At 38.3% G+C, this 27217-nt stretch overlaps 1 protein-coding gene across 1 annotated transcript in view; it reads left to right on the forward strand.

The window, feature by feature from the left end:
* The window catches only part of IPO5 (importin 5), a 48554-nt gene extending 24316 nt beyond the window's left edge, over nt 1–24238 (forward strand). Inside the window, exons 10-26 of the mRNA XM_086482044.1 lie at nt 2667–2773; nt 5175–5299; nt 5389–5478; nt 5575–5748; nt 5975–6193; nt 7418–7501; nt 8314–8446; nt 8557–8678; nt 9200–9296; nt 9804–9976; nt 10437–10548; nt 11605–11660; nt 15390–15512; nt 16132–16351; nt 19741–19969; nt 21357–21498; nt 23869–24238. Of these exons, the coding sequence (XP_086338170.1) occupies nt 2667–2773; nt 5175–5299; nt 5389–5478; nt 5575–5748; nt 5975–6193; nt 7418–7501; nt 8314–8446; nt 8557–8678; nt 9200–9296; nt 9804–9976; nt 10437–10548; nt 11605–11660; nt 15390–15512; nt 16132–16351; nt 19741–19969; nt 21357–21498; nt 23869–23955 (2293 nt within the window). The 3' untranslated portion in view covers nt 23956–24238. The remainder of the gene's footprint in view (nt 1–2666; nt 2774–5174; nt 5300–5388; nt 5479–5574; nt 5749–5974; nt 6194–7417; nt 7502–8313; nt 8447–8556; nt 8679–9199; nt 9297–9803; nt 9977–10436; nt 10549–11604; nt 11661–15389; nt 15513–16131; nt 16352–19740; nt 19970–21356; nt 21499–23868) is intronic.
* Nucleotides 24239–27217: the final 2979 nt, after the last annotated feature.

A 27217-nucleotide genomic window follows, 5' to 3' on the forward strand; every position in this document is an offset into this window, starting at 1 on the left:
AAAAGCTACCTACCTTTGAAAGGACATCAGAATGCATAGTGGAATTCCTGCTGAATTTCACCTAGCTCGAAAGTATTGTGATTTTGCTATTATTTTAAATCCCTTGGAATGACCAGCAGAGTAGCTTATCTTGCTGTGTCTTAGGCAAGAAATATCTACTAAACACATCCAGTCTTTCCAATTTGCTTCTTCGTGTGTGCTTTGTAGCTTGCTCCAACTTTTCACTAGAACAACAGCGGTTTGTCTACAGCATTCTGTTACATCTGCTGTTGTCCAAATAGAGTTAGAATGAAATAGAAGAAAGCAGAAATATGTGTAGGAGATAACTATCTCCACACTTGTGTAAATACACGGATGTTCCTTTACTAGCCTAGACACTTTTTTGCCACATCTGCCATCTTCTTCAAGACTCAGATGTAAGTAGAATTTTGAAACAATTTGTCACAGAGCACTTTGAAACATAGGCGGTAGAAGAGACATTGATTGACCACTGAACTGTATAGTACCTTCTACTAGGTATCGGGCATGTGAAGACACTTGCAAAACCGATGCGTAGGAATTTATGGAAGAACCTGTTTAATTTCTGCTTCACTTGGAATACTTTTATTTGTTCCCCTAAATTATGGAATTGAAAGTAAGCTCTCCTTTCTTCCTCCTCTCACATGGTAAACCAGACCCTTTTAACCTGTTTCATTTCCTCAATTGTGAAATTTTGCCATACAGGTAGAGCTGTCAGACACCACTGCATTCGGGTTTGTCAAGTATTTGAATCTTTTCACTCAGCTAAATTTCAAGGGGAAATAGAATATTAAAGTTCGAATCCTCATCAAGCCTTTCAGGGTGTGGAAGTTGATTCGGATGACCTGCCTTAGGCAGTTTAGTAAGTGCTCTGAATCATTCACTTGAGGCATGCCAATTTCTCTTTATTGTCAGCAGAGTGACTTTGTTCTTCTAAATACAAGTTAGCTCCCTATGGATTTTAGAGTGAAAATTTTCCCTTTTTTGTTACAAGTTGCAAGTAGAGCAAGCAAAGATCAGAAAACAAATTATGCTCTGCAACCTTAGCCTAAAGGAGAAGCATAGCTCCTTTGGCCCTCGAAGAAACAGGAGAGCTTGAGGCTTAGACACAAAATACTGGACATCAACTAGTCTCTGGTGATTGTGCGTGTGTAGTGATAGTCTTTTCTTTTAGCAGATTAACTCACATTATGTGTTTCCCACCACTGAAGTTCAGCTTTGTGGAGAGCTGTTGATCAGATGATGTGCATGCTAACCTCTTCTGGTGCTTGAATGTTTGTAGATTCATAAGGTGACTGGAATTTCTCAGTCCAAGAAACAGGCTGATGATCATCAGGCTGTAGCCTAGTTAGGGTGTGTTCAGTTCTGACTAAGGGGGATGTGAGTCAGTATACACAAAAGCAATGGGAAATATTTTAGCATTTCCAGTTTTTTGCTGCTCTGGCTTCATAGACCAGTGAAATTCTAAAGGAGGAAAAGGTTGATCCAACTTCCTCTTTTCCTGGCAAAAGCCTTGCAAACATTGCAGGGAGGTGTGTGGTCATTTTTCTAAGGCAGACTCTCTTTATTGCCTCAAACTGAATGTGTGAATTAATGGTTGGAGGAAAGAGCTCAAAGAATGTAATTTCAGACAAAAGCTGCTGTTAAATTTAGTGAGTTTGCTCCAGTCTAAACCTGTGTGCCCATGCTCTGTTGTCCTGCTGGTGATGTGACTGTTCATTTGAACATGACTCATCTGAAGAACAAATACAACGTTGTCAATATCTTTGCGCAAGCAGCTTAGTTCACAGCATGTGAGTTTCTAGACTGTTTATGGTTTGTAATGAGACTTGGGTATTCAAGCATAATGGTTTGAAGACATCTATTTCTGACCCAGCTGACTGATACTTGAAAGAAGAGGGAGATTCATCCCTGTCTGAACCATTACTCAGCTTTTCCATCAGCAAAGCTGTCTAGGATGGACTGTAATAAACTTGAGTTATTACAGTGCTAGCCATAGCCAGGCTGTAACAGTAGTTGTCTATGTCCTGGAAACTTTCTTGCTTTTCTGTAGGGCATAATTGGGTGGAACAAGTCACTTTGCACAGATAATGTTTGGCTATTCTCAGTTCTGGAACTGACTGAGAGACACAAATTCCTCATGGACTGCATGTTTCCTGCCTGAGTCATTGGCAAGAGATGGGTGTGACTAGAGTACTGGTGCTGCAGCCATGCAGGAAAGGTCTCCTAAGTGCCAAAGGTTGCATTGTGCTGGTTCACCTGATTCATAGCAAGTCTGATTTTCTGTTCTCATGACAAAAAGATGATGGCCAGTATTATTGCTTAATTCATTACAAATTTAGTTTTAGCTTTCTAGGTGTGTGTAATTGTCACAAAATTCAGTCTATACCTTCAGTGCTAGTAAAGCCCAAGTGTCTTTGTTACTAGACTTAATCACTGTCTTATATCAATAATCAGATAATTATTTTGTGACTGGTGTGTGTGTTTTTAGATTTGGGTATGCTTTATTTACTTATGGAGGCTCAGGTGTATTCAGATGGCAAAAATTTGAAGTCTAGAACTACAGGAAAGGGCACTTCTGTGCCCTGTTGGACTGTTTGTTTTATTGTAGATATCAAACCACTGATATTTCTGTAACTGATATTTAGCAATGCAGTTGCTGGTGAGAGTGCACTGGACAGGATGGCGTGTGGCCTTGGAGGAAAACTTGTTTTACCTATGATTAAAGAACATATTATGCAAATGCTTCAGAATCGTAAGTAACTGCATTTTCCTTTTTTTTTATAATTCTGTCCTTTCCAGGAACTTGATACCTCTTTAAATCTTCATCATTAGCTACTTGAAATATTTTTATACGCTTCTATTTTTGATTTCAGCAGCAAAACCTGTAAATACTGTGATCTTCAAGGTTTATACCTTTTCTTAGAGTGTGATTTATTAAACTGATGTACAGTACGTTACGAGATTTTTTCTGGAACATGGGCAGGTGAACAGAGTTATCAAAAACAAAACTACATTTTCTTGGAACTCGCAGTCTGTGAATTAAATATAAATAAGGGAAGACTTTTTTTCTACTTTAGAATATTCTCTTTAAATCCCTATACAGTGCCTCACAGTACCTTAAGTGTGCCTAAACTGCTACCTGTTATTCTGTAGCTCAGTTTTTTTGCTTCTTCAGAAGTGTTGCATTTAAGTAAAATATTCATATGTTATAATTCATAGAGGAAAACTTGTTTGGTTTCTGCCCTGACCCTCCCCCCGCCACCCTGTAATTTGATGGACCAAAATACAGAAGTCTGTGGTAGGCTGGCTGTCTTTTGATATGCTGGTTTTAATCTTGTTTCATGAGGTGGTTCCATATATTCCTATCTGTTGCTTTATATGCTTCTTTTCCTCTTAAAATACCTGTAATGCTTGCTCAGGCAATCATTCAAAAAATATTGTGCATTTGTTGCATGCACTTTCACTTGACCTGTGCTTTGAGCCTTTGAAGTAGAAGATAATGCAGAAGTTCTGGGTACTTTTCCTACCTTCATGATTTAAAACCCGGTCCAGAAAAGGCTGTTACCATACTGGATATGGAACATGGGGCTACTCGAGGTGCCACCTGCAGGGTGTGGACACTTATAAAGTCTGTTTGGAGTTAAGGGGTTTTTTGTAAAGAAAGTTTTATTAAGGAGTTGGATTAACCTGACTCTTCCAGTGTTAATAGTTTCAAGGCTAGCAAATGCCTAGTTTTGTAGTACGCACAAAAGGTGTGGATTCTGCTGGCTGTAAGACCTGACTCCTGTGAAGGGGAGAAGTCATGCAGTTGATGCCTGATGGCTTTCTTTCTGCTGGGTCAGAGCTTTCCATAACCATTAGTACTCTTTGGAAAAGGAAAATGAAATGAATAATGTTTTGTTCAAAGGTTGTCACTGGTAGGGAGTTGGGAAGAAAGATGAAGACATTCAGATTAAAACATCATCAATACTCTCAAATCAAATTTTCCCTTCCCCTGTCCCTACTGCTTTTCTCACAAGTGTTTCTTGAAATAATAATTTAAAACTTCTAGGTTTGGATTGTGTAGCCAGATGGTCCAAACATGATCGTTTCATTTTGTAGTATTATTAATTCCAAGTCTGGAATGCATGCTAATAGTAATACAGCGAGAGTAACGAGAGGTGCAGGCTTAACTAGGAACAGCCGATGAACAGAAATAGCACAAAGTAAACTGCTTCTTCGCTGTACCTTCTGTCAAGATAATATTTCCTCTCGTCGTGATCAAACAGGAGCTTGAGTGTCAGGATTCCAGTGCTCTGAACTGTGATGTTCTTCATTCCAGGAATTTAATACATTACCAGCAAGAATGAATTTTGCATTACCTTGGGAAAGAAGTTCTGTTATGTGCCTTTCCCACAGGTCATTTAGTAAACCTGTTTGTTCTTCTGGTTTTCTTTTCTGTAATCCCCATGGTTACTAGCACAGACATTTTGTAAAAAAAAATAAAAAATTAAAAATTGCAGTTTCTTATATATTTCCGTTGCCTAAAGAAAAAGGAGGGAGGATGGATGTGAAAGATCCACTTCAACAATACCCACTAGCCTGAGAATAGGCTGATAGGCCTTGGAGGCAGGGAAAGCCTGACATCCCTAAATGGAATGTTGCTGTTCTTAGTCTTGGGGAAACTGTTGAAAAGTTCAGTACTGATTATTTATTTGTTTTAAATTTAGATGTTGTTTGATTCACTAGACCTTTTACCTTTTGTGACCTAAAGAGGCAGATATAGGCTGTTCTGATACCATTAAAAAATAGTAAATATGCAGGGGGATAAAAAGAAATGCTGTCCTGATGTTTCCCTGGTTAGCTCATTTAATTAAAATGCAGTTCCCAGGTGTTAGTACTGTGTACATACTTGTGTCAGCATTAAGGATTCTTTTTTTCTAGGTCTGGATTTGGCCTGGATTAGATACTCAAATTTTTGTGCGTCTCTGGAAGTATGTATGAGGAAAAATGAAAAGTATTTGAGAAATCAAGTAGATGCATCAATTTCCCTTCCCTCTCCTGTTCTTCACTCTTGTTCCTCCTGTCCCCCTCAAAAAGGTGATTTATCTTTGTCGTGCTTTTTAGTTTCCAAGCTGAATGACATATCTATTTTCATTTTTACTGTTCTGTAGCTGACTGGAAATACAGACATGCTGGCTTGATGGCACTCTCGGCCATTGGAGAAGGTTGCCACCAACAGATGGAGGGAATTTTAAATGAGATAGTTAATTTCGTTTTGCTATTCCTTCAGGATCCTGTGAGTGTAATTCTTGTAATTATTTCAAAATGTTTGCATTTCTGCTCTCATGACTACATGTTAACTGTTTGAGGAAAATACTTTTTCAGCATCCAAGAGTAAGATACGCTGCTTGTAATGCTATCGGACAAATGGCAACTGACTTCGCACCTGGTTTTCAAAAGAAATTTCATGAGAAGGTAAGTAGTAGAATAGTAAAAAAAAAAAAAAAAAAAGGTGGTAAAACTATGTCCTTCAGAAACTTGTTCTTCTGAAAATAAACATTTCTTTTTCAGGTGATAGCGGCTCTTCTGCAAACAATGGAGGATCAAGGCAACCAACGTGTTCAGGCCCATGCAGCTGCAGCACTCATAAACTTCACTGAAGATTGTCCCAAGTCACTGCTCATTCCATATTTGGATAATCTAGTGAAGCATCTTCATTCCACTATGGTGATAAAATTGCAAGAGGTATAATATACTGAACAAATTGTTTCATGGAGGGTAACCTTGTCACATACACAGAATAAATAAAACTGAATTAAGACCTCTGAAATAAGCCAGGAAACATATTTGCTGATGTTGGTCTGAACTGACAAGAATTGGGATATAATAAGAGCAGATTTTTACATTTGGCATGCTTTTAAGTAAAATACGTGCTTTAGAAAGATGACACTGTATTCTTCCTCTTTCCAAGTTGATACAGAAAGGCACTAAGCTAGTTTTGGAGCAAGTTGTGACTTCAATTGCATCGGTAGCGGACACTGCTGAAGAAAAGTTTGTTCCCTACTATGATTTATTTATGCCCTCTTTAAAACACATTGTTGAGAATGCTGTTCAGAAGGAATTAAGACTTTTACGAGGAAAGACTATTGAATGCATCAGCCTAATTGGTCTCGCTGTTGGTAAAGAAAAGGTAAGCTTAGATCTTATCTGATGGTCTAAATGTATTTTAAAATGCCTTTTTTTTTTTTTTTGGCAGTGTTAGCACTGAAGATATTCAGTTGTTAAAGGTACAGTTATGTTGCTGATTTCTATGCTTGTCTTCCTGTTTTCATTTCTGAGGTGACTGTCTTGCTGTTTAGATTCACAAATTCACAACAGAATCTTACGAAACAGCTTAAGTTATTCTTGTCACACTGAACAATGTTGAAAGCAAGTCTTTTCGGTTTGTTTGGGTTTTTTTTTACCTTAAGAGAAATACTGGAGCATCTTGTTTAGGCAGTGTCTGAATGGCAGGTAAAATGTATAGTTCAAAAGAAACTTAGCTTTGTTTTTGTATGTGGATGCCTGAAAAAGTTTAAGTGTGCCTGTAATAAAACTTAAAGTACTTGTTTGTCATGAGGCAGCGATTTATTTTTTTTTATAAGTTGGTTAAAACACATCACTGTAGAAGTACCAAGAAACAACTGTGAAGGACTATATAAAAGTATAAGTGATGTTCTGATAGCAAGTTTGCATTATGGTTTACAGATTTTCATTTTATTGAGTGAAAAAAAACAGGAAATCACACTTCAAATTAATGTGATGTATACAGTACAAAAATACTAATAGCTCCCTGCAAAATTATCAGTCCTTTCCTTTGACTTAGGACTACAAGTAAACTTTACCATTCATGCAACTAGATCTTAAACAGATTTTAAACATAACTAATGTTTAATAAATCATTCTTGGAGGACTACTGGGAACGGGGAGTGAAAAGAAAGTAGGTGTAATACCATTGGGGCATCTGATGTGATCTGAAATGTTTCTAGCTCATGAGTAAGTAGCTTATGCTGTCAGCTTTGATCCCAGTTACATAAAGGAGTCAAAATAGTAAGGAGGATATCTGGGGAAGTTAGAATTGTCAGATATTTTTTGTATTAGTATTCATTTATGTAGTGTTTTATTAAATAGTCCTCTGCTTTCAAGTATATGGACAGAGGTACAGTGAAGCTTAAGACAAGAATGAGTTGGTGATGCTTCCGTAAAAAGAACGTGTGTTTTTACTTTTATCCACATTTCAGTCTATTTCCAGCTTTAGCTTCTGTGTTGATAATGTGTTGGACTTAACAACAAACAATTTAAGTAAGCATTTAAGTTTCTGAAAAGTACCCTTTTAATTTGCTTTTAAAAACATACGGTTGTTTCCAATATCTAGTTTATGCAGGATGCATCAGATGTAATGCAGCTGTTACTGAAGACACAAACAGACTTCAGTGATCTAGAAGATGATGATCCACAGGTATGTTAAGATTATGTATTTATAGTGCATGGCTAATTGGTTGCTATTAAAAACATTCTTTGTACATGTGACATTTCTACCCGCTCGTCCCCACCCTCAATTACACCGTCAGACTAACTGTTTGCATGTCTTACAAAAATTGAGATTGGTTGCCCTAAGATGGCCTTAGAATCTTTCACAGAAGTATGTTTAGGAAATGAGACTTCCAGGACCTATATTTGCTGAAAAAGTTTCAGCATGGGGGTAATCGTTCCTTGTCGATTAGTAACTACTTTGTTTGGCGTTGTATGACCTATTCCCTTGCATGACCTAGTCACCTTCTTATAAATAGTTCAACAAGACTTGTTAGACAGCTGTTCTAATGAATGGAGAGCTGTTTTGACTTGTGCATTTGAAAGAAAACACTCTTCCAAAAACACAGTACTGCAGTCTTTTATGCTATATTTGCTGTTTTCAGGAACATGGCTCATTAGTGTCATTTAAACTCGGGAAATTATTAATTTCAGAAAGAAATTTACTTTTCAAGACAGTCACAATTGCATTACAGGTACATCTTACACTGTCACATTTTACATGTATAGCAACTTTGATCAGCGGTGCTGTCAATGCATTGTTAACAAATAAAGACTTGGGACAGGTCTTTAGAAAGTGCATTTATATATGGATTGCATATTGGATGAGTTTTATGCATTGCTGACAAATTCTTTTAAAAAGTCCTATTGTATAATGTTCTTCCTTTATGCTTTCCTTTTAAGTATGCATTAAAATAAATGCAACATGAAAATTCTGACTCTGCTTTTTTTTTTTTCTAGATTTCTTACATGATCTCAGCATGGGCCAGAATGTGTAAAATTCTTGGAAAGGAATTTCAGCAGTACCTTCCTGTTGTCATGGGACCTTTAATGAAGACTGCATCTATTAAACCTGAAGTAGCTCTTTTAGACAGTAGGTTTAAGATAATGTTTTGCTTGAAAAAAATACTGAAATAAATGATTTTTGTAGCACTCTCAATTTTTTTTTTAATTTTTTTTTTATTTTCCTCCTCTGTGTAACAGCACAAGACATGGAGAATATGAGTGATGATGATGGTTGGGAATTTGTAAACCTAGGAGATCAGCAAAGTTTCGGAATTAAAACTGCAGGCCTTGAAGAAAAAGCAACTGCATGCCAGATGCTCGTGAGTAATAGGACAGTTTTGATGATCTGTGTATTGCTGGACAATTGAGTCTGAAGCCAAAATCAGTAACGCAACTATCCTTTATAGTAATAAATAAAATAGTTCTGTTTTATTTCAGGTGATAGTGTTAAGTTTGGATTTCAGACGCTTTATTGCTTGTGGCTTACTTGATTAAAAATAGTTTCTTTAGTGTGGAGCTTCAGTTTTTAAGATGAACAGAGAGTTTTCCTTTGTTAGCAAAACTTTTAAGGAATCAGGGATGTTAAAGAGTAGTTCCTTTTTGCAAATGTGGATGTTTCTGAATTCGGTTTGAAGAATACATGTATGTAATAAGAGTGAGAACTCATGCTACTATCAGGATTTCTTAAAATACCACAGTGGAGGGGGTAGGTAAATGGATTATTGCATGTTTTTTAAAATAAATTTTTTAAAAATTGAATGTTTCTCACCATTACGTAGTTGAAAAATGTCAGTAACAGTATTTTCCCATAAAGGTGGCGTTTCCATGCTTTGTGTTTCAGGTTTGCTATGCAAAAGAGCTAAAAGAAGGATTTGTGGAGTACACAGAGCAAGTTGTAAAGCTGATGGTGCCCTTGTTGAAGTTCTATTTCCATGATGATATCCTATTAATGAATTCTACTGTGAAAATGGAAGCTTAGTTTGAAAGAATCGGTCGTGCTTACCGTTTTCCTAAATGAATTGGAAGTGTTAGTGTTAAAATATTCTGTTGCTTTATAGCAGAAATTGTTTCTGAGAACGTTGTTTTACACGCTATTTTAGGCAACGTATCCTACTTTTTCCCCTAGATTCTTTTTAAATAAGCATGTCTATAATGTTAAAAGCAAACAGTAGAGAAAGTGATGGGTGTGCCAACAAAGTGAAGGAAAACTTGAATAGCTTTTCTGTCATGGCCTAGAATAGGCTTGAAACAACATAGAAATAGCAAACAGTTTAATTTTCCTATGATCTTAATCTGTATCTAAATAAGAAATCAAATGCATTGGACTGTAATTAAAAAAAAATCAATTTCAAGTAGAAAACTATTAACTTCATTATGGTGGTGGGTGCATAAATTCTAAGAACTTTATGTTGGCCTAGATTGTTGTATTTCCTTAATAATGAAACGTGTTCGAGTGGCAGCAGCAGAGTCGATGCCCCTCCTTCTTGAATGTGCAAGAGTTCGCGGGCCAGATTATCTCACACAGATGTGGCACTTCATGTGTGATGCGCTCATCAAAGCCATTGGGACGGAACCAGATTCAGACGTTCTCTCAGAAATAATGCACTCTTTTGCAAAGGTAACGTTCTTCCTTACGAACTTTGTGGCATTACTGTTTGTAGCTTTTTACAGTAGGAGAGGACATGTTTGATGTCCATTTAAATGGCTGGAAGAAATACAAGGCTTCCTCTACATGGATTTTGGTTTGATTATAAACGTTGTTATAGCTGATTAAAAAATTTACTTGTACTTTTTTTTTTTTTTGCAAGAACCAAAATACCAAAGTATTAACCTTAAATAATTTCCAGCCTTGTTAATTTTAACCGCAAACCGCTGAAGTTAGGGCATGAAATGTACAGTGGTACTATGCCTTACTTCTATGATTTGAGCCCTGATTACAGTGTGAATGTTCTATTAGTATTATTTCTGCTGGTGATCACTTAAACCAGAGCATGTATTAATATTCTCTGTGTGCTTAGATTTCATTGAGACTGCTCATGTAACTTAAAGTGGAAAAAAAGATCATTTTATTTTACTAGTGCATTGAGGTAATGGGAGATGGATGCCTTAACAACGAACACTTTGAAGAACTGGGAGGAATATTGAAAGGAAAATTAGAAGAGCACTTTAAAAATCAAGAATTAAGACAGGGTAAGTTAACACAAATTCCTCTTAACATGTAATAATGGCTGATCTTTAAAGCAGAATTCGTAATAATTTCTGAACACAAAAAAAACTTAGTTCATCTTTCTTTAATTTGCATATTTATGTAAGGTAATTGTGCTTTGAAACAACAGAATCTATGAGTTACACTTGTAAGCTCTGGGAAGATGAAGATGGCATCCAGAGGAGGCCCACGAAGATGATCAGGGGTCTGGAGCACCTCCCCTACGAGGACAGGCTGAGAGAGTTGGGGTTGTTCAGCCTGGAGAAGAGAAGGCTCTGGGGAGACCCTATAGCAGCCTTCCAGTACTTAAAGGGGACCTACAGGAAAGGTGGGGAGGGACTCTTGATCAGGGAGTGTAGTGATAGGACGAGGGGTAACAGTTTCAAGCTGAAAGAGGGGAGATTTAGATTAGATATTAGAAAGAAGTTCTTCACTGTGAGGGTGGTGAGGCACTGGCACAGGTTGCCCAGAGAAGCTGTGGCTGCCCCCTCCCTGGCAGTGTTCAAGGCCAGGCTGGATGGGGCTTTGAGCAACCTGGTCTGGTGGAAGGTGTCCCTGCCCATGGCAGGGGGGTTGGAACTAGATGGTCTTTAAGGTCCCTTCCAACCCAAACCATTCTATGTTTCTGTGATCTTTTGCAGAGATACTGTAGTTTAATCAAAAGTTGACAGATTTATTTGAAGACAGTGCACATGTCTACGGTGTTGTCATTTCTGTGGGGTTTTTACAGCTGAAGTCTTTGCAGTTTTCTTAAAGCAATGGTAGTTTCGTATTTCTGAGCACTTTTCTTGTCCTTGTGGACAAGCTTGTGTGTTTATTTCTATTTCATGCACTTTTATGCATTCTTAAACTGAGCTGTCTCATTATACTTGTTTTTTTGTGAAAGCTCTTTGGAGCTTCTTAAAGATGGAAAATTCCTGTTGTATCTTCAGCTACTGTTTCTTATTTTCTAAATTTGTTTCTGCATCATTATTTCCCTTTCATGGGCTTCTTATGCACTTGTAGAAATGTAACTGTTTAATATTTGTTTTTTAATTTAGTGAAAAGACAAGATGAAGACTATGATGAACAAGTTGAAGAGTCATTACAAGATGAAGTAAGTTGTTTTGGAGAGTTTTTCCACTCATAAAGCACCAGGATGGAAATAGATTACACAAATATGCTATGCTACTCAGTTAAAGCATAATGCATCCTCAGAATTGTTTCTTCATGGAAGAACGTTGTTACCATATTCCTTCAAAACTTGTCTGGTATACTGAAGGAAGAATTTCAGGATATAGCCCCTCATTTTCTTCATCCTCTCTAACAATTCTCAGATGACTTTAAATAGTCTGCTGAAATGCTGTATCAGTGATAATCTAAGGCCTAGCCCTGCTGACTCGCCTTATGACCTAAGTGGCTGTTAACCTTGAGCATACTTCTGACACCTAGACCTCTGACATGTCAAGTCAAGACCCTGTCTCAAAAAGACTAGACCTAAAATAATATCAGAGGAGGACAGCAAGATGAATAGCTGGCATGATGTGTTTGCTTATGAGAGAATACCAAAGTGACTACTTACCTGTTAAGATAGCAAACTGACTTCTTAGTTTGAAGTGGAGGTGACTATAGAAGAGATACAATAGTTCTATTAAATCATTATTGATATGGAGAGAGTAATAAAGAATAATAAGTTACTGCTGCTTATAACATGAGACATAAAGGATACTCAATAAATTTAAGAACTATGAAATTTTTTTTGCCACACAATGCAGGTGTTAAGCTTGTGAAGTCAAATTGTGAAGCCTGTTTTACATGAGTTTAACTTGGGTGTAGATGCCAGAATATATCTTTACATATGGGTGCATGATCTGTTAATACGTTCTTAAATAACAATGCAGTTCTTGAGCACCTTTCCTTTGGGAACATTCAGCCAGCATTCAAAAGGATGGATTTCTGGCGCCTACGTACTGCTTGGGATTAAGAAATAACAAAACCGAAGTTCTGAGCCAAAAGCCTTTCCTGATTTTTCTCCCTTTCTTATTTGCAATGTTTGCTGTTCATTCTTCTAGACAGTGAGTTAGGTCGTTTGTTAGCTTTTTTTTTTTCCTATATGTCACTCTGTACTGATGATGAGAGAAAATGCTAGGAAGCAGCATGAAACGAAAAGCTGAATCCACACTCTGCAAGAGTTGCAAGCCTTTTTTTTTTTTTTTTTTAATGCTTTAATTTATATTTGACCTTGCGGATCTTTTTTTTTAAGACTGCAAGGAAGACTTGTCTGCATTGCCCTGTGAAAGTAGGAGTGGGACCAGAGTGTCACTTGCCATATGGACAGAATTAACATATGCTAATGAGTAACGTTTGGATATACACCTTTGGTCCCAGAGTATGTTTATGTAGCCCTTACCTCAAGGCAGCAGAAATACAAGGGAGTACAGAAGTCATGAAAGATACTCAAACAGTGGTTTCGGTAAGATACTCAGATACAGCCTTAGCTTAGGCAGTAAGTAAACTGCTGATTTGATAGAGGGTAGGAGAAGGCAAACACCAAGCAACTGTTGTGCCTCTCCCCCTGAGCGTCTGGTATCAGCTATCAGTAAACAGGCAATACCAGGCCAGGTGGACCTTGTGGTGTGCTGCAGCAGTTTTCTACCTCTGTTTTCATTTGTGTGTACGGTCCAGAGTTATTGCTTGAATTATGCCTTGACAAAGCAGAAGTTGTTTAAGCAGGGAGAGTTTAAATAACCACTTGTGGGAAGCTGCCTGTTGCACGAGAAGTACGTATTAGTTTCTCACTAAGAACCAGAAGCCAGCTGTATTCTGTTTTCCCTGCCTGTTGAAAGTATAAACTGATTAAAGGAACCGTATTGAGTACGACAGAACTTGCTTTAAAACAAAGTTAAAGGGTTTTCCCAAGACATGTGTGTCCAGGGAACAATCCTTGCTTGCAGATATAACATGAATTGATAGGTGAATCTGAGCAAAAAGATCTTAACTTCACTTTTCACCTTGCCTAATTAATGCATCAAACTGGTGATGTAAAGTGATAAGAGGAGAGGGTATTTCTTAAATGTTTGCTACAATCTTCTATCAAAGGTAGTTATCCATTTACTTCTCAATAGAAGCTTGTTACAGTATCTGTGAGGTACAGAAGAGGAAAAGGGCCTTCTGCATTCTGTAAAGGGAGTCCATCAAAGCAGTAAATTTGCACAAGATAGTGTCTTGATTAAAGTTTTTCTGTCCCTGAAACAAACCTTTCAAGTCCTAGGCAATTCGAGTACTAGCAGTCGACTTAATGTTATTAGGAAGGGTAAAAAGGAGGACACTGGGAGCTATCAACCGACCAGTCCCAGTCTGTACCTGGTAAGGTCATGGAACAGATTTTCCTGGAAGCTATGTCAAGGCACATGGAAGACACAGAGGTGGTTAGTGACAGCTGACGTGGCTTCGCGAAGGGCAAATAATGCCTGACTAATTTGGTGGCTTCTAAGATGGAGTGACTGCATTGGTGGATTAAGGAAGAGCAACTGCTGTCATTTGTCTTGACTTCTGTAAGATCTTGGATGATGTGCCACACAACATCCTTGTCATTAAATTGGAGACATAGGGATTTGATGGATGAACTGTTTGGTGGATACAGAATTGGCTGGATGGCCACGTCCGAAGAGTGGCTCAATGTCCAAATGGAGATAAATCACAGGGTGTCCCTTCAGGGGTCTGTATTAGGACCAGTACTGTTCAAGATCTTTATTAATAACACAGATAGTGGGATTGAGTGCACCCTCAGCGAGTTTGCAGATGACACCAAGCTGAGTGATGCAGTTGATGCAATGGAGGGAAGGGAGGCCATCCAGAGGGACCTGGACAGGCTGGAGAGGTGGGCCCATGCAAACCTTGTGAAGTTCAACAAGGCCAAGTGCAAGGTCCTGCACCTGGGTCAGGGCAATCCACAATATCAATATAGACTGGGTGATGAGTGGATTGAGAGCAGCTCTGTGGAGAAGGACTTGTGGATACTGGTGGATGAAAAATTGCATGTCAGACGGCAATGTGTGCTTGCAGCACAGCAAGCCAATTGCATCCTGGGCTTCATGAAGAGAAGCGTGGCCAGCAGGTCAAGGGAGGTGATTCTCCCCCTCTGCTCCACTCTAGTGAGACCCCACATGGAGTGCTGTGTCCAGTTCTGTGGCTCCCAGTATGTGAAAGACATGGACCTATTGGAGCGGGTCCAGAGGAGGGCCACAAAAATGGTCAGAGGGCTAGAGCACCTTTTCTATGCAGAAAGGCTGAGTTGGGGTTGTTCAGCCTGGACAAGAGAAGGCTCTGGGGAGACATTATTGTGGCCTTTCAGAATATAAAGAGGATTTACATGAAAGATGGAGAGACCTTTAACCAGAGTCCATAGTCACAGATCAAGGGGAACAGTTTTAAACTAAAAGAGGGTAGGTTTAGGTTGAACGTTAGGAAGAATTTATGAGGATGGTGAGACACTGAAACAAGTTGCCCAGAGAGATTGTGGCTGCCCCCTCTCTGGCAGTGTTCAAGGCCAGGCTGGATGGAGCTTTGAGCAACCTGGTCTAGTGGAAGGTGTCCCTGCCCACGGCAGGGGGGGTGGAACTAGATGGTCTTTAAGGTCCCTTCCAACCCAAACCATTCTGTGATTCTATCATTCTATGATTAGACTAAGACTTGAAAAAATAGTGGACTTTGAAAGATTGATTTTACAAAACCAAATCATTGAACAACTTTATTCCATTGGTTTAGAGACCTTAGCATTCCGTGCAACTTCCACTATTTTGAAGATCATTAGTCTTAATGTGAATCGTATCCTTTTTCCTATCAGGATGACAGTGATGTTTATATTTTGACTAAAGTATCGGACATTTTACACTCAATATTCAGCAGTTATAAGGAGAAGGTACTGCCATGGTTTGAAAGGCTACTTCCACTAATTGTCAACCTAATTGTAAGTACCTTGCTTTCTTTTAATTTGGCTTTGATTATTTTTTTCTGATGTGTTAATAGGCCTTCCATGGTGGAATCTTGGAGAGCTTGGTAGATAGAATGTTAGAATTACTATTCTACAAATAGAGGAATTGGAAGATTTATTCTGGATCAAGTATGAAGTTGTTACATTATGCTTTTGGACAGTTGCACTTGTGTGCTACTTCTAATTTCTGTGTTGCAAGACCAGCATTATTGGCACACACAACTGTTTCGAGAAATTTAATTTGCCTGGGAGCGTGCAATACTCTCTAAAATGGATTTCAAGAAGAGGACCAAAAAAGTGTTGCAGGCTTATGGGGAAAATTGAGACTGGAATAGGTAATGGAGTGTGAAATAGAGGTAAAGGATTTAGCCTAAAATCATTATTCCTTTAATTAGCTCAGATATTCACCTGGATTTCATTTTGTTTATGGTATTGTTGCAAGTTATTACTACAGAAAAATATGTTTGTAGGATTAAATCTTCAGACAGGAAGATTTTAACAAAAATACTAGACCACTGTTACAATGATATAATCATTGACTGTAGAAAAATTACCAATTTTAAGGTGGCTTAAATGTTACCTGTTTTTAATGCAGTGTCCACATAGGCCATGGCCAGACAGGCAGTGGGGGCTATGCATTTTTGATGATATTGTAGAGCACTGCAGCCCTTCCTCGTTCAAGTATGCTGAATACTTCCTGAGGCCAATGCTACAGTCAATATGTGACAACAGCCCAGAGGTTAGGCAAGCAGCTGCCTACGGCGTTGGTGTTATGGCACAGTTTGGTGGGGACAGCTATCGTCCTTTTTGCACAGGTACGTACGTGCATCTGAGAAAACTATTTGAATGTGTGATTCGGGGGGGGGGGGGGGGGGTGCGCAGAAATTAAAATTGCTCGCCTTTTGGTTAACGAAGTCTCCTGCCTTTGGCAGTGAAGTAGATTGCCCGTATAACCTGCGTGGCAGACTGGTGATGATTAGTAAAGTACCTGAATTCCTTGGGTTTTTAATGACATTCTGCTTAGTAGCATTTCTGTTGCAGCACTTACTGCTTAGCAAAGTTGATCTACATATTTTTTAAAAACTATGGTCTGACGTGCAAATGTTCGTTTCATAGAAAAATAGCTTTCTGGTACACACCTGTCTCATAGTTGCTTTTTATTAATAATCATGTGGTTATATATTAATGCAAAACCCTTTGAATGTCTAGAAAAATTATACAAGTGACCTGTATGAAGGAGTAGCTTAAAATACAACTAACGTGCCGCTCTGCTTTCCCGTTACATAAAAAAGGAGCCTGATTTCTGTGACTAAGAAATGAAATTAGTATGATAATGCCTATCAGAAACACTTTGTCTGCTTGCTTTTCTGAATGTCTTGAGTTTCTCTAAAACTTCAAATTCATCTTGAATTTAAAGAAAAGATGCCTGCTGGCACTCTTCTGGCCAGTCAACAAAGTTAATTTTGCACACAAATTTGCATCCCTTATCAGAGTGGTTTTTTCCTTTTTTTAAGAAAATATTTAGTCAGCTGTTTCAAATATGTATTTCACATGAATCTTAAACAAAAGCTGAATTAAATGATGTAAGAAAATAAGAACCATGTGATAGAGATAAATTAGGGCTTTAACACAAGTCTTACCTACATCAATAGAGGTGTCATTCTCACTGTTAATACAAATATAACTCACATGGTGATAATCAAGATGAGATGTCTTTTTTTTTGGAAAAAAAAAAAAAAAGATAAAAAACAAGGGGGAAAGCATTAAAATTTAAAATTGTCTAGAAAAATACTTCCTAAAAGGTTTTTTTGGTGAGCTTTTCCCTAAGGTTTTTACATCTTGTCCCCAAACTAGAAGAATAAGCGACTGAGGTCAAGACAGTTCTGATTTTGGAGTTTTGTGGGGTTTTAGCATCTGTTGAAGTCTAATTTTCTTTTTCATTCATTAGACTTTACCTTGGCCCACTTAAACTTTGTAACAACTTTGATCCTTGTGCTTGTATTTGGACAAATAATCCTTGATTAAATGCAGACACTTGGCCGTTCCTTTAGTTGGATGTTTAGACAAAAGAAACTTTTTACTTTAAAACATACAGCTTATTAACAGGCGCCTCAAAAGTATTTCAAATTCTCTTGTATGTATTTTAGTAGATGAAGATGTGCTGTGATTACAAACTAAGTAGATTCATGGCATGACAAGCTTTCTACCCCATAGGTTTTACTGTGTTCTCTGAAAACATCATGTTTGTGAGCTTTTGTTTGTAATTTAATTTCTTTACTGATTAATAGATAGCACTAGCCTATTGTTCTATTAAAAGTTTGTAGCAGTATGTAAAGACTCAAGACTATTCATAAAAAAACTGTATTAACATGAGTGGTTTTGACAGTTGAAAATATACAGGAATATAGGGAGAACTCGTAAATGGCACAAGAGCTTGATGATGAAACAAACATAATTAAAAATAGAATTAGTAAAGAGCAAAGAAGCAAGGTTGAAGAAAAAAAACTATAGCAAATCAACTAATTTTCTAAATAGGATTACAAGTTTGCAATTTATGTCACTACCAACACTGCTTGTATTTTTTACATTGGTGGAAGAATATAATTGGCTATTCTTTGTGAATATTGCATTAATCAGCTGCAAGTGTTTCTTCCTAAATCATATCAGTGGCCTCTACTTTTGGTGGTGCAAGATGTCAGAGCACTCAGTCCTTGGAAAAAAAAAGCTATTATAGAAGATGGTCTTTTATAGTCAAAAGGGTTTTTTAGGGATTATCTACCACAACATGTGTGTGAGAATAGATCTCTTTTCTAGACAAGAAGAAAACTTATCTGCTAATTTGTAGGGAGGAGATTATGCTGGTTCATTTTGAAGCCCTCCTAATCTTACAGCTGAAAGGAAACACATACTGACAGAGTCATCCATGAAGGAGCATGAGGAAACAGATGAGATTTAGCTTGAGCAGTCTTGAAAACCTGAGGTACAAAATGCAGACTCAGTTTGCTTGGATATTGTAGAATTCTGTGAAACAAATTCTGCTTTGCAGAAATGACCAGCATCATTATCCTACATTTAATAGACAAGCCTAGTGGATCTGATAACCAATGTTTCTGCAGTTCTGTAATGTTTGTCAGCCCCATGAAAGTATCCTCATCTAGCTTAGGGTTGATCATATTTTTCCATAGCTGCTAAATTCTTCAAGAATCTTAATTCAGTGAAGTTAATATAGCAAGTGTCATTGTGTATTCCTTAACTGCAAAGCTGCTACTTACTCATCAAAATGAAGTAGTGTGAGATCTCGCTTTTCCTCAGTAATGAGAGTTATTTTGAAGTGCGCTTTCTACACAATTCCACAACCTGTTTTCTGTGCTGATACAGAATTTCACAGCTTTAGCATTATATTTTTAGCAGAAGACCACAAGGACAATTGTTCTTGCATGCATGTAGAGTGCTCTGAAGTCTATATGAACACTAGTAACTAAAAATACAACATTAATGTTCATTTAGAAGTGTGCATGTGGTTACCCACATGACGATTAAAAAAATACATAATTGCTATTAACCTAGCAAGAAAATTGGCATTTTTCCTTGATGTTTGACTTTTGATATCTAAACTATGCCAGGTTGATTCTCCAGTTGAGATTACTCCTATGAGCTTTTCCTAGTGCACCTTTTAGTGGTGGGAGGTGTGTGTGTGTACGTACATATGTGTTTATACATGTGCACAGGCAATGAATGTGCAGCAGGCATACGCGCTATACAGGCACTACAAATTAATGTGAATGTCACTGTATCGGTCCTTTTCATCATACTGTGTTTATAGAACCTAACGATAACGCTTGTTATCTGTGTTTTTAGTATAAATTACAATGTCTTGTATATTGTAGATTGCATAAGTCCAATTGAGGGACACAGGAAGATTAATTTTTTTTCTGCTGAACTTAAAGAGCAAATCCAGGCTTCTGCAGTAGCTGTTTTCTTGTGTTTCCTTGCATAACTTTATATATATGTTTGTTTTTCATATGCTGATTATTGAGCAGGGGAGAACCTAGAAGTAGTGGGACATTAGGATGCCTGGATTTTGGTGCTTTGGCCACAGAAAAATCCCATTTTTAACACATGCAGTAGTCTCACATAGAATTCGTGATGATAATAAAATACAACTTTATTGTGCCTTAAACTTTTTTCTTGTGTTGTTTGACAGAGGCGCTTCCATTGCTGGTGAGAGTCATTCAGTCACCAGATGCCAAAACCAAAGAGAATGTCAATGCAACAGAAAACTGCATTTCAGCTGTAGGAAAGATAATGAAATTCAAGCCTGACTGTGTAAATGTTGAAGAAGTCCTGCCACACTGGTTATCATGGCTTCCACTTCATGAAGATAAAGAAGAAGCTGTTCATACTTTCAATTATCTCTGTGACTTAATTGAGAGGTAAGGCAAAGTCTTGACATTAATGCAGAAAGTAGAAAGTTGGAATGCAAGGAAAGAACCCGTGTTTTCCAAAACGGAGAAACTGCCAGGTTAATCTGCATATGCTTTAGAGAAGATAATTTGGAATGTCAGAATTGAGCCTTCCATGATGTTATTGCTGGTTTTTTAAACAGTGTTTTCATCCTAACTGCTGTCTGTATGGCCTGAAAAAATTCCTGGCTGCTTCAGATGTACATGGCGGGAAAGGATCAGCTGGGATATTACATAGAAAATTTCAGGATAATTTATGATTCTCTGCTTACATATCAGCATTAATAACTGATTGGGTCTTTTTACTTAAGAGCAGCACCTATGCCCTTGCAGCCTTCTTTTCATAACCTTTTACAGTAGCTTTGTACCTTTTTGCTTTCAAAAGGCTTGAGTAGCAACAAAATGAAGCATGAAGAAATAATACAGATAAATTCATGGTACAGTGCCATCTCCCTTGACCGAAATTATTATTACAAACTTATTATTGAAAGTATCTTGTCCCACAGCTTGTTCTTTAGATTTGTGCTCCCTACCGTAGGTCAATGGAGAAAAAAAAAGATAATTCTTCTAGATCTTAGTAGAAAAATAGAAAGGAAATAACTTGATTTCCTACAGTCTTTTCTACTATGTGAGTGCCTTGTATCTCTTGGTGTTTTATTAAGGGGAGGTCTTAAAATGGGTGGTGGCAACTGGGCTCCCTAGGCTGATAGTAGTACAGTTGTGTAGAGACACCATAATAATGCCGCCACGTAGGCATATACAGGCGCATATAGAAATCGGGAATTACAGTGCTAGCACCCTTCTGTACCCAGCTCTGCGCCGGTGGCTCAGCCTTGCTACGTCCTTCTCTGGAGCTCTGTCAGTCTCAGCCTCTGTGTTCCAGCAGTGGTAGATGGCAGGGCTGGAAGTAGATCATGTTTTCCACCCAGATCCCTGGTTGCCAGAACTCCTCTACTCCAACGCTTGGCTGGGAAAGAGGGAGCAGAACTGCTTACTTGCTGTGTCAGTGAGAGTGCTGGCAGAGAGCTGAAGTCACTGGTGCTCCTGACGCCAGTAACACACCCTCTTCCCTCTTGCAGCGCTGAGAGAGGAATAAGCCCTTTTAGGCAGCGTGTTTGTCACACTATTTATAGTTCCATCTGCATGGAACTCAACCATTCTGAAAAGTTCAGAACTTAATCGGCTGGTTAAATATTAACAGGAGGTGGAACATTCTGTCAGCAGGCAACAAAGCTGTGCATACTTATTCAGCTGAATAGAGTAAGCTATTTCAAAATCACTCAACTTACATGTAAAACACAATAAATTTTTTAGTTAAACATTAATTTATTTGTAATATATATTTTGATTGTAACAGCAACAACCCAGTTGTCCTCGGACCCAACAACTCTAACCTTCCCAGAATATTTGGTATAATTGCGGATGGTGAAATTCATGAAGCTATTAAACATGAAGATCCATGTACCAAGCGGTTGGCTAATGTTGTTCGCCAAGTGCAGGTAAATAAATGCTTGCTTAGGTATAAAGGGAACATCTAGAATCTACGTTCAGAAGTAACCACACTGTTAAACCAATTTTGAGAGCCTTGTCTCCTTAGAGAATAATGCTTGGATCTTGGAGATCCTTGGACATTTCTTGAACCGTTAATGATAAAACTTGGTAACATTTGCACTTGAATAAAGTCTCCCTCTTTTGATAAACTTCAGAAGCTTATTAATTAAAAAAACAAAAAAAAGTTTTAAGATATATGCAGCTAGATGGTTAACATGCTAGCCGGTATTAGTTGTTTGTGGGTTTCTGTGTGTTTGTTTTTTCCTGAGCCAAAAATGAAAATCTGGAGAGAAATCTGCCTATCTTTGTATCGGGAAACTGTATTGCAGGATTTGATCCCAGCGTGTGGCTCCTGTAAGGGTCTCGGCACCCTGTAGTGACTTACTAATACAGCAGAGGCTTGGGATCTTTCCTAGAGAATGACTCTAAACCACAAGTAATTTTACTACTGCCCTCTTTAAGCCAGTGCAAATATAGGCGGCTGTTCGGTGCTTTCCCTGCCTTTGGGGAACTGCCTCAAGGTTTGCTTCCTTTATGCCGTAATGAGTACTTCTGGTGCTGGGTGATGGGGTTGTCCAAGTATTTAAGCTGCACCTCTCTGCAGTGTGGTAAGTGGTAGTGCTCATGGGGCAGATCTGATCCGGGGCCAGATGTTATCAGGTGGACATACTTGACAGATGCAGCAATAATGACAGAAAGGAGTGTACCTGGCAAGCTTGTAGCTTATAAAAATGTGTAGAGGATGTGGAGCAGCAGCTGTTCAATTGTGGTCTGTTCTACCTGGCTTTGGCAAAACTCAGGTTCAAGAATTTGAGGTATACTTGATTTTGGAAAGGATTCACTTGGATGAGTGTATCAGCCTGTGAGATCCATTATGTCCAGTAGAAAAATGGCTCGTTAAAACTCTGAAAGTATAAAAAGAATGAAATCAAGCAGTTTCAAAGTGAAAGAGGTAGAAGTGGCTGCTCTAGATTCTGGCTGACAGATACAAATCCTTGTTGTTAGTACCTAAAGTCTGGGTATGGATCTTTATATTAGGGTGCACTAATGCATTTTTTTTTTACTTCACCGTAAATGCTCAAGGTTAGTTTTTTGTTGTTTTTTTTTTAATGATATAATGGCACGTACATGTACAGATTAGTTATGTATAGCAAAGTCTTGTTTTGGCCAGGAGTGATAGGAATATTAATATGGCAACAAAACTTCTGCATTGGTTAAATGATTTACCTTTAGACTGTGGGGGGGAGAAGTCTTAAAGGTCATGTTTTTTTAAAAATATAATTTTAGCATGCTGTTACCAGACCCCTCTCTCTTCACACATAGTGCTTTGACTTTCGTAAAGCACTGTAAAGGTTTTATACCATGGTAGGAACTTTAAAGGCTGTGTAGTTGCTAACAGTCTGCCTGCTGCTGCTTCCCAGATTCTAGGATTTTTAATGATCCCAGTAAGCAGTTCCACTGCCAGCATCTGACAGGAGCAACATTATGGTCATAGTTGGAATTAAACATAAACTTTTTTCCTCATGCTTAGGTATTCTCAGGCCAGAAATATTTCAGTTTAGAGTATCAATTTAAATGTGTGTCAGAAATGCTGGAAGAGTACATTTAATTCTGCAGTATTCCATTATACATGGAGAATCTAAAATGCCTAGTATTATTTAAAACTAAAAACACAAACTCAACTTGAGGACTTCATTTTGAAATTCTTGTGAATTCTGTGAATCCGTTTTTATTTGATTTTTTTTAAAAAGTGTGTGAGAAAAGGGCATTATAATGGAGCTGAACGTAAAATATACCAAATATAAATTAAAACTTTTTTTTTATTATTTACTGCAAGTATACTCCTATTGCAAAAGCCAGTCTAAAGACCTACAGGCAGTCACCTGCAATTTTATTTTTCCTATCATTATCCTTCTAAAGAAATCAGGATGCCAGTTGCTTCTAGCTTCTATCAATAAGTGAATAAATACTTTTTTTCCCAACCTCTTTTAATTTTCAGCATTTTCTGGTACCATGAGAAGCGGTCACTGCTGGTGACTTCAAAAGCTAACGTCTTGGCCGGGGCCTGTGGTAACACATATTACTGAGGGGCAGGAAAGGGCGGATTTACATCTACCCAGGTGTAGATGCCGTGTACCTTCTCTTCTCTTCTCTCTGGGAGGCTGTGTATAACTGAAGATTTCCGTCTGTTCTCTTTGGCATAGATATTACAGGAATAAAGCCCCATGAATGTCGAGCTTTTTAAGCATATGAAAGTTTAGCATATGCCTTAGAAGCTTGTCAGCCTGCATAAAGACAACTTCTCGTTTGTTTTCTAGACATCTGGAGGACTGTGGACAGAATGCATATCACAGCTCAATGCAGATCAACAGGCAGCCATACAGGAGCTCCTGAACTCTGCTTGAAGGGCCTTAATTATCATCTGCAAGAAAACTAACTCCAAATAAACATTTACCCTATTGTTTAGGTTTCTTTTGTTTCTTTTTTGAGTAAAACCAGAACTGTAGTGCGTGTAGGCCATTCTTCTGCAACCTACAGGCAGTGGCAGCAGGAAGAAGCATTCTTTCAGGACGGTGTTTAAATCGGTTTCTATCCCACAACACGGAAGAAGTTTCCTGTAAACCCTACAATAGCACTGAAGAGTATTTTTCTAACGGTATAAGCCATCCATACGATGGTGAAAGGGAAACAAGGTGAATTTTCTCCTTAGACATAATGAATTAAGAAACAGCTTTAAGACCTTCAGCAGTAGATGTACGTTATAACAGATAAACGTTTCTCTACATCTAGTGTAATTGTATTAATTGGAGTGTGAGTCTTTGTAGGGTAGAAAGTGTCCTTCTGCCCAACAAGTAAGTAGATCAAAAGATGAAAAACTGAAGACAAACATCGAGCATGACGACCTCATTGATCACACTTTCAGATTCCCAAAAACAACTTGTACAGTGACTCAATGAGGAAAGCTGTTCAGCTTCCAGCCCTTGAATGTGAAGTCTCTTTGGCATGTCTGACAGTATCTCATTCACTCCTCAATAAATGACATTGAAACACAAGAAGCTTGTGTAGAAGTTCAGTGATGTGTGGTTCTTTTAATTTCCTCTTGTGAAAAATGCAAGTAACAAACTATACGAGTCCTGATTTTATATTTGAAACTTTGTATATTGTTGCCTATTACAGATTTTATGCATTTTTGTTTCTTGACTTTTTAACAAATTTTTCACCCAAGTGTGTAGAATGGAAACTTAATGGCATTCCTTTTATGACAGTGAATTTACATACCTTGACTTAAAAATGTTTTTCGTGTTCAGATGCAATTGCATATCGTAACTTATAAAATGTAGCGTTGTTCCAGTTGCAAGTGTGCAACATGACCTGGCAGCCAGTGATAACTGTTCTAGTAGCCTGTGTTTTGTTTAAAACAATCGTATAGTTGATAGCCTGGCCTGAAAGAACAAAAAAACCTTTTCTGGTCTTTTTGGTACTGCAAGAGCAATACATCATTTACCAGCTGACATAGCAGGAGAGATAAGCATAGAGTATGATTTTAAACAAAGGTGAGTGAAGTTTTTGCACTCTCTTACTTTGAAGAAGTTAGTATATTCAGTTGTTTACTGAAGTGTTCTTCAAGTCAGTCTCAATAGTCTCTTCAAACATACAAATCTTTTCAAAGAGCGTGTAAGTTTTCTTCCTTTATAACAAGAGAAGGTAGAACTTTACGTGTAATAAATTCCTCTCTTACTAAAGAATAAATGTAGTTCTGTCTTTGAAAAGGTTTCAAAAAAATCCCAGTACAGAATGAGGTGTACCAAAAGCAGCCCGGGACCATTACATACAAATGTTTGTGACACAAACGGCCTTAACCAGAGGGTTGGCACTGTAGTTTGTTTAGAGGCAGCTGAAACAGTGTCACAAAGTGTCTGCTGGTCCAGGTCCCACTTTGTTAAATATTGTTAATCTTGTATCTACAGAAAGTCAAGCAGTCATACGTCTGGAAAATGTAGATACCAGCACTGTGAGAGAATTAGTAAGTCAGGTCACTTATCTCAAGCACTGGTCCTGACTACAAAAATTGGGCTAGATCATATCCGTAGTCTTTCTTGTTCTTAGGTTTGGGGGGGTGGGGTGGGTTTTAAAGATTCTTTATTTTAATTTCCCCTCGGTCTAAAACATTCAAGTTTTTCCCCACAGCTTGCTTTCTGTACTTCTTCCCAAAGCTTCAGGCTTAGAATTTTTTTTTCCCTTATTTGGAAAACCAGTATGTGGAAAAAACCAGTAGCACATTTGGTATTTCCCTGAAACACCATCAGCTTTGGCTCTCTGTAATATAAGAGAGAAGCAATTTGAATTGCTCTCCTAATGGACCAACTTGAACCTTCTTCCTTTCAGTCCAAGTAAATGAGAACGAATAGAACTGGGAGATGGGGTTGCTCTGTGTGCCAGAGCCAGCATAGAGCAACGTTGTGCAGTTGCTTCTTCCCTGTTAACAAACATTTTATCAAAGAAAAGGGCACTGAGCGAGTCTCTTCTGCCAGCCTGACAGGTAGGTCAGTTCCAGGGAGTACCTGGAGGTCTCATCTTGCCTGTCCCCGCTGAACTGGTCAGGGTTAATCCAAAAGTTTGTGTTGCATTTGCCGCACTCATGCAAGCTTTAAAAGCTGTGCTTCCACCTATTTAAAAGCTGTCTGAATCGCTGATCTTAGCTTTTTAGGTTCCTTGATGCTTGCAGTACAGAGTTTTTAAACGGTCAACCAACCATTTTTGGTCTTCCACAGCACTGAAGTACTGTTGCCAAAACAAAGTGTAGTAGAACAGTAGGTTTATCTGCATCTATGAAAAAAATAAAAAGTCATCCTTAGGAAGGAGCTGAAGGAATCTGCCTGGTGCCGATATGGGAAGGGTCATAGTTTTGTTTCAACCATTTTTCCCAAGTATAACTCCAGTCATGCTTTATCAAAATGCTCAGCCATTGCATTTGGTAAGAGATGCACTTAATGTAGTGTGAAGAGCACTGCAGTGCTCTGCTTTGGCAGAACAAAGGTAGGGAACCCGCCCTAGACATCCAAGCAAAAGTGGTCGAAGTTGTACTCTGTAACAACAAAACACGACTAGAAAACTCCCCACGCATCGGACACCATGTTGCAGCGTCATCATTTCATTCGCTTGCTTAAGCGTGTAATAGTAAATGAGCGTTTGTGAGCATTGCTTTCAAAAGTAGCTCATCTCTCCTGAAGCTTAGGTGGGTTCCCATCTAAACTCCCATCTGTTCTGAAGGGGGAACCACTTGGGGTTTTTTGCAGCTCTAGGTGGTTCATGAAAGATATTAATACAGATTAAGTGTCTAGTCTCCTTTGCCTGGCTTTGTCTAGAAGATCTCCCTGAGAATCCTGTGCAAAATCTGTGAAAGAAAGTGACTTGTAGAGTTCATGTTTTCCACCTGAGGTTTGCATACTGCTGGGGCATTCTGCCACTGCTTTTTCTCTGCAGAGGCTTCAAAGTAATGCTGAGTGCAAGGGCTGGTATTCCCCAGCGCAGAGCAGCTGTTACGCTAAATGTCTTGTTCTCGACACATCTAGGTCTTTCAGTCTCATGTACGGAGTGTATGTGTGAGAGTAAGACGTGTTGTATGGTTGGAGTTTCTGATAAAATAAAGAATTAAGGAAGGTGAAT

This window comes from Leptosomus discolor, chromosome 1 (assembly GCF_034619465.1).
Source record: "Leptosomus discolor isolate bLepDis1 chromosome 1, bLepDis1.hap2, whole genome shotgun sequence".
NCBI lineage: Eukaryota > Metazoa > Chordata > Aves > Leptosomiformes > Leptosomidae > Leptosomus > Leptosomus discolor.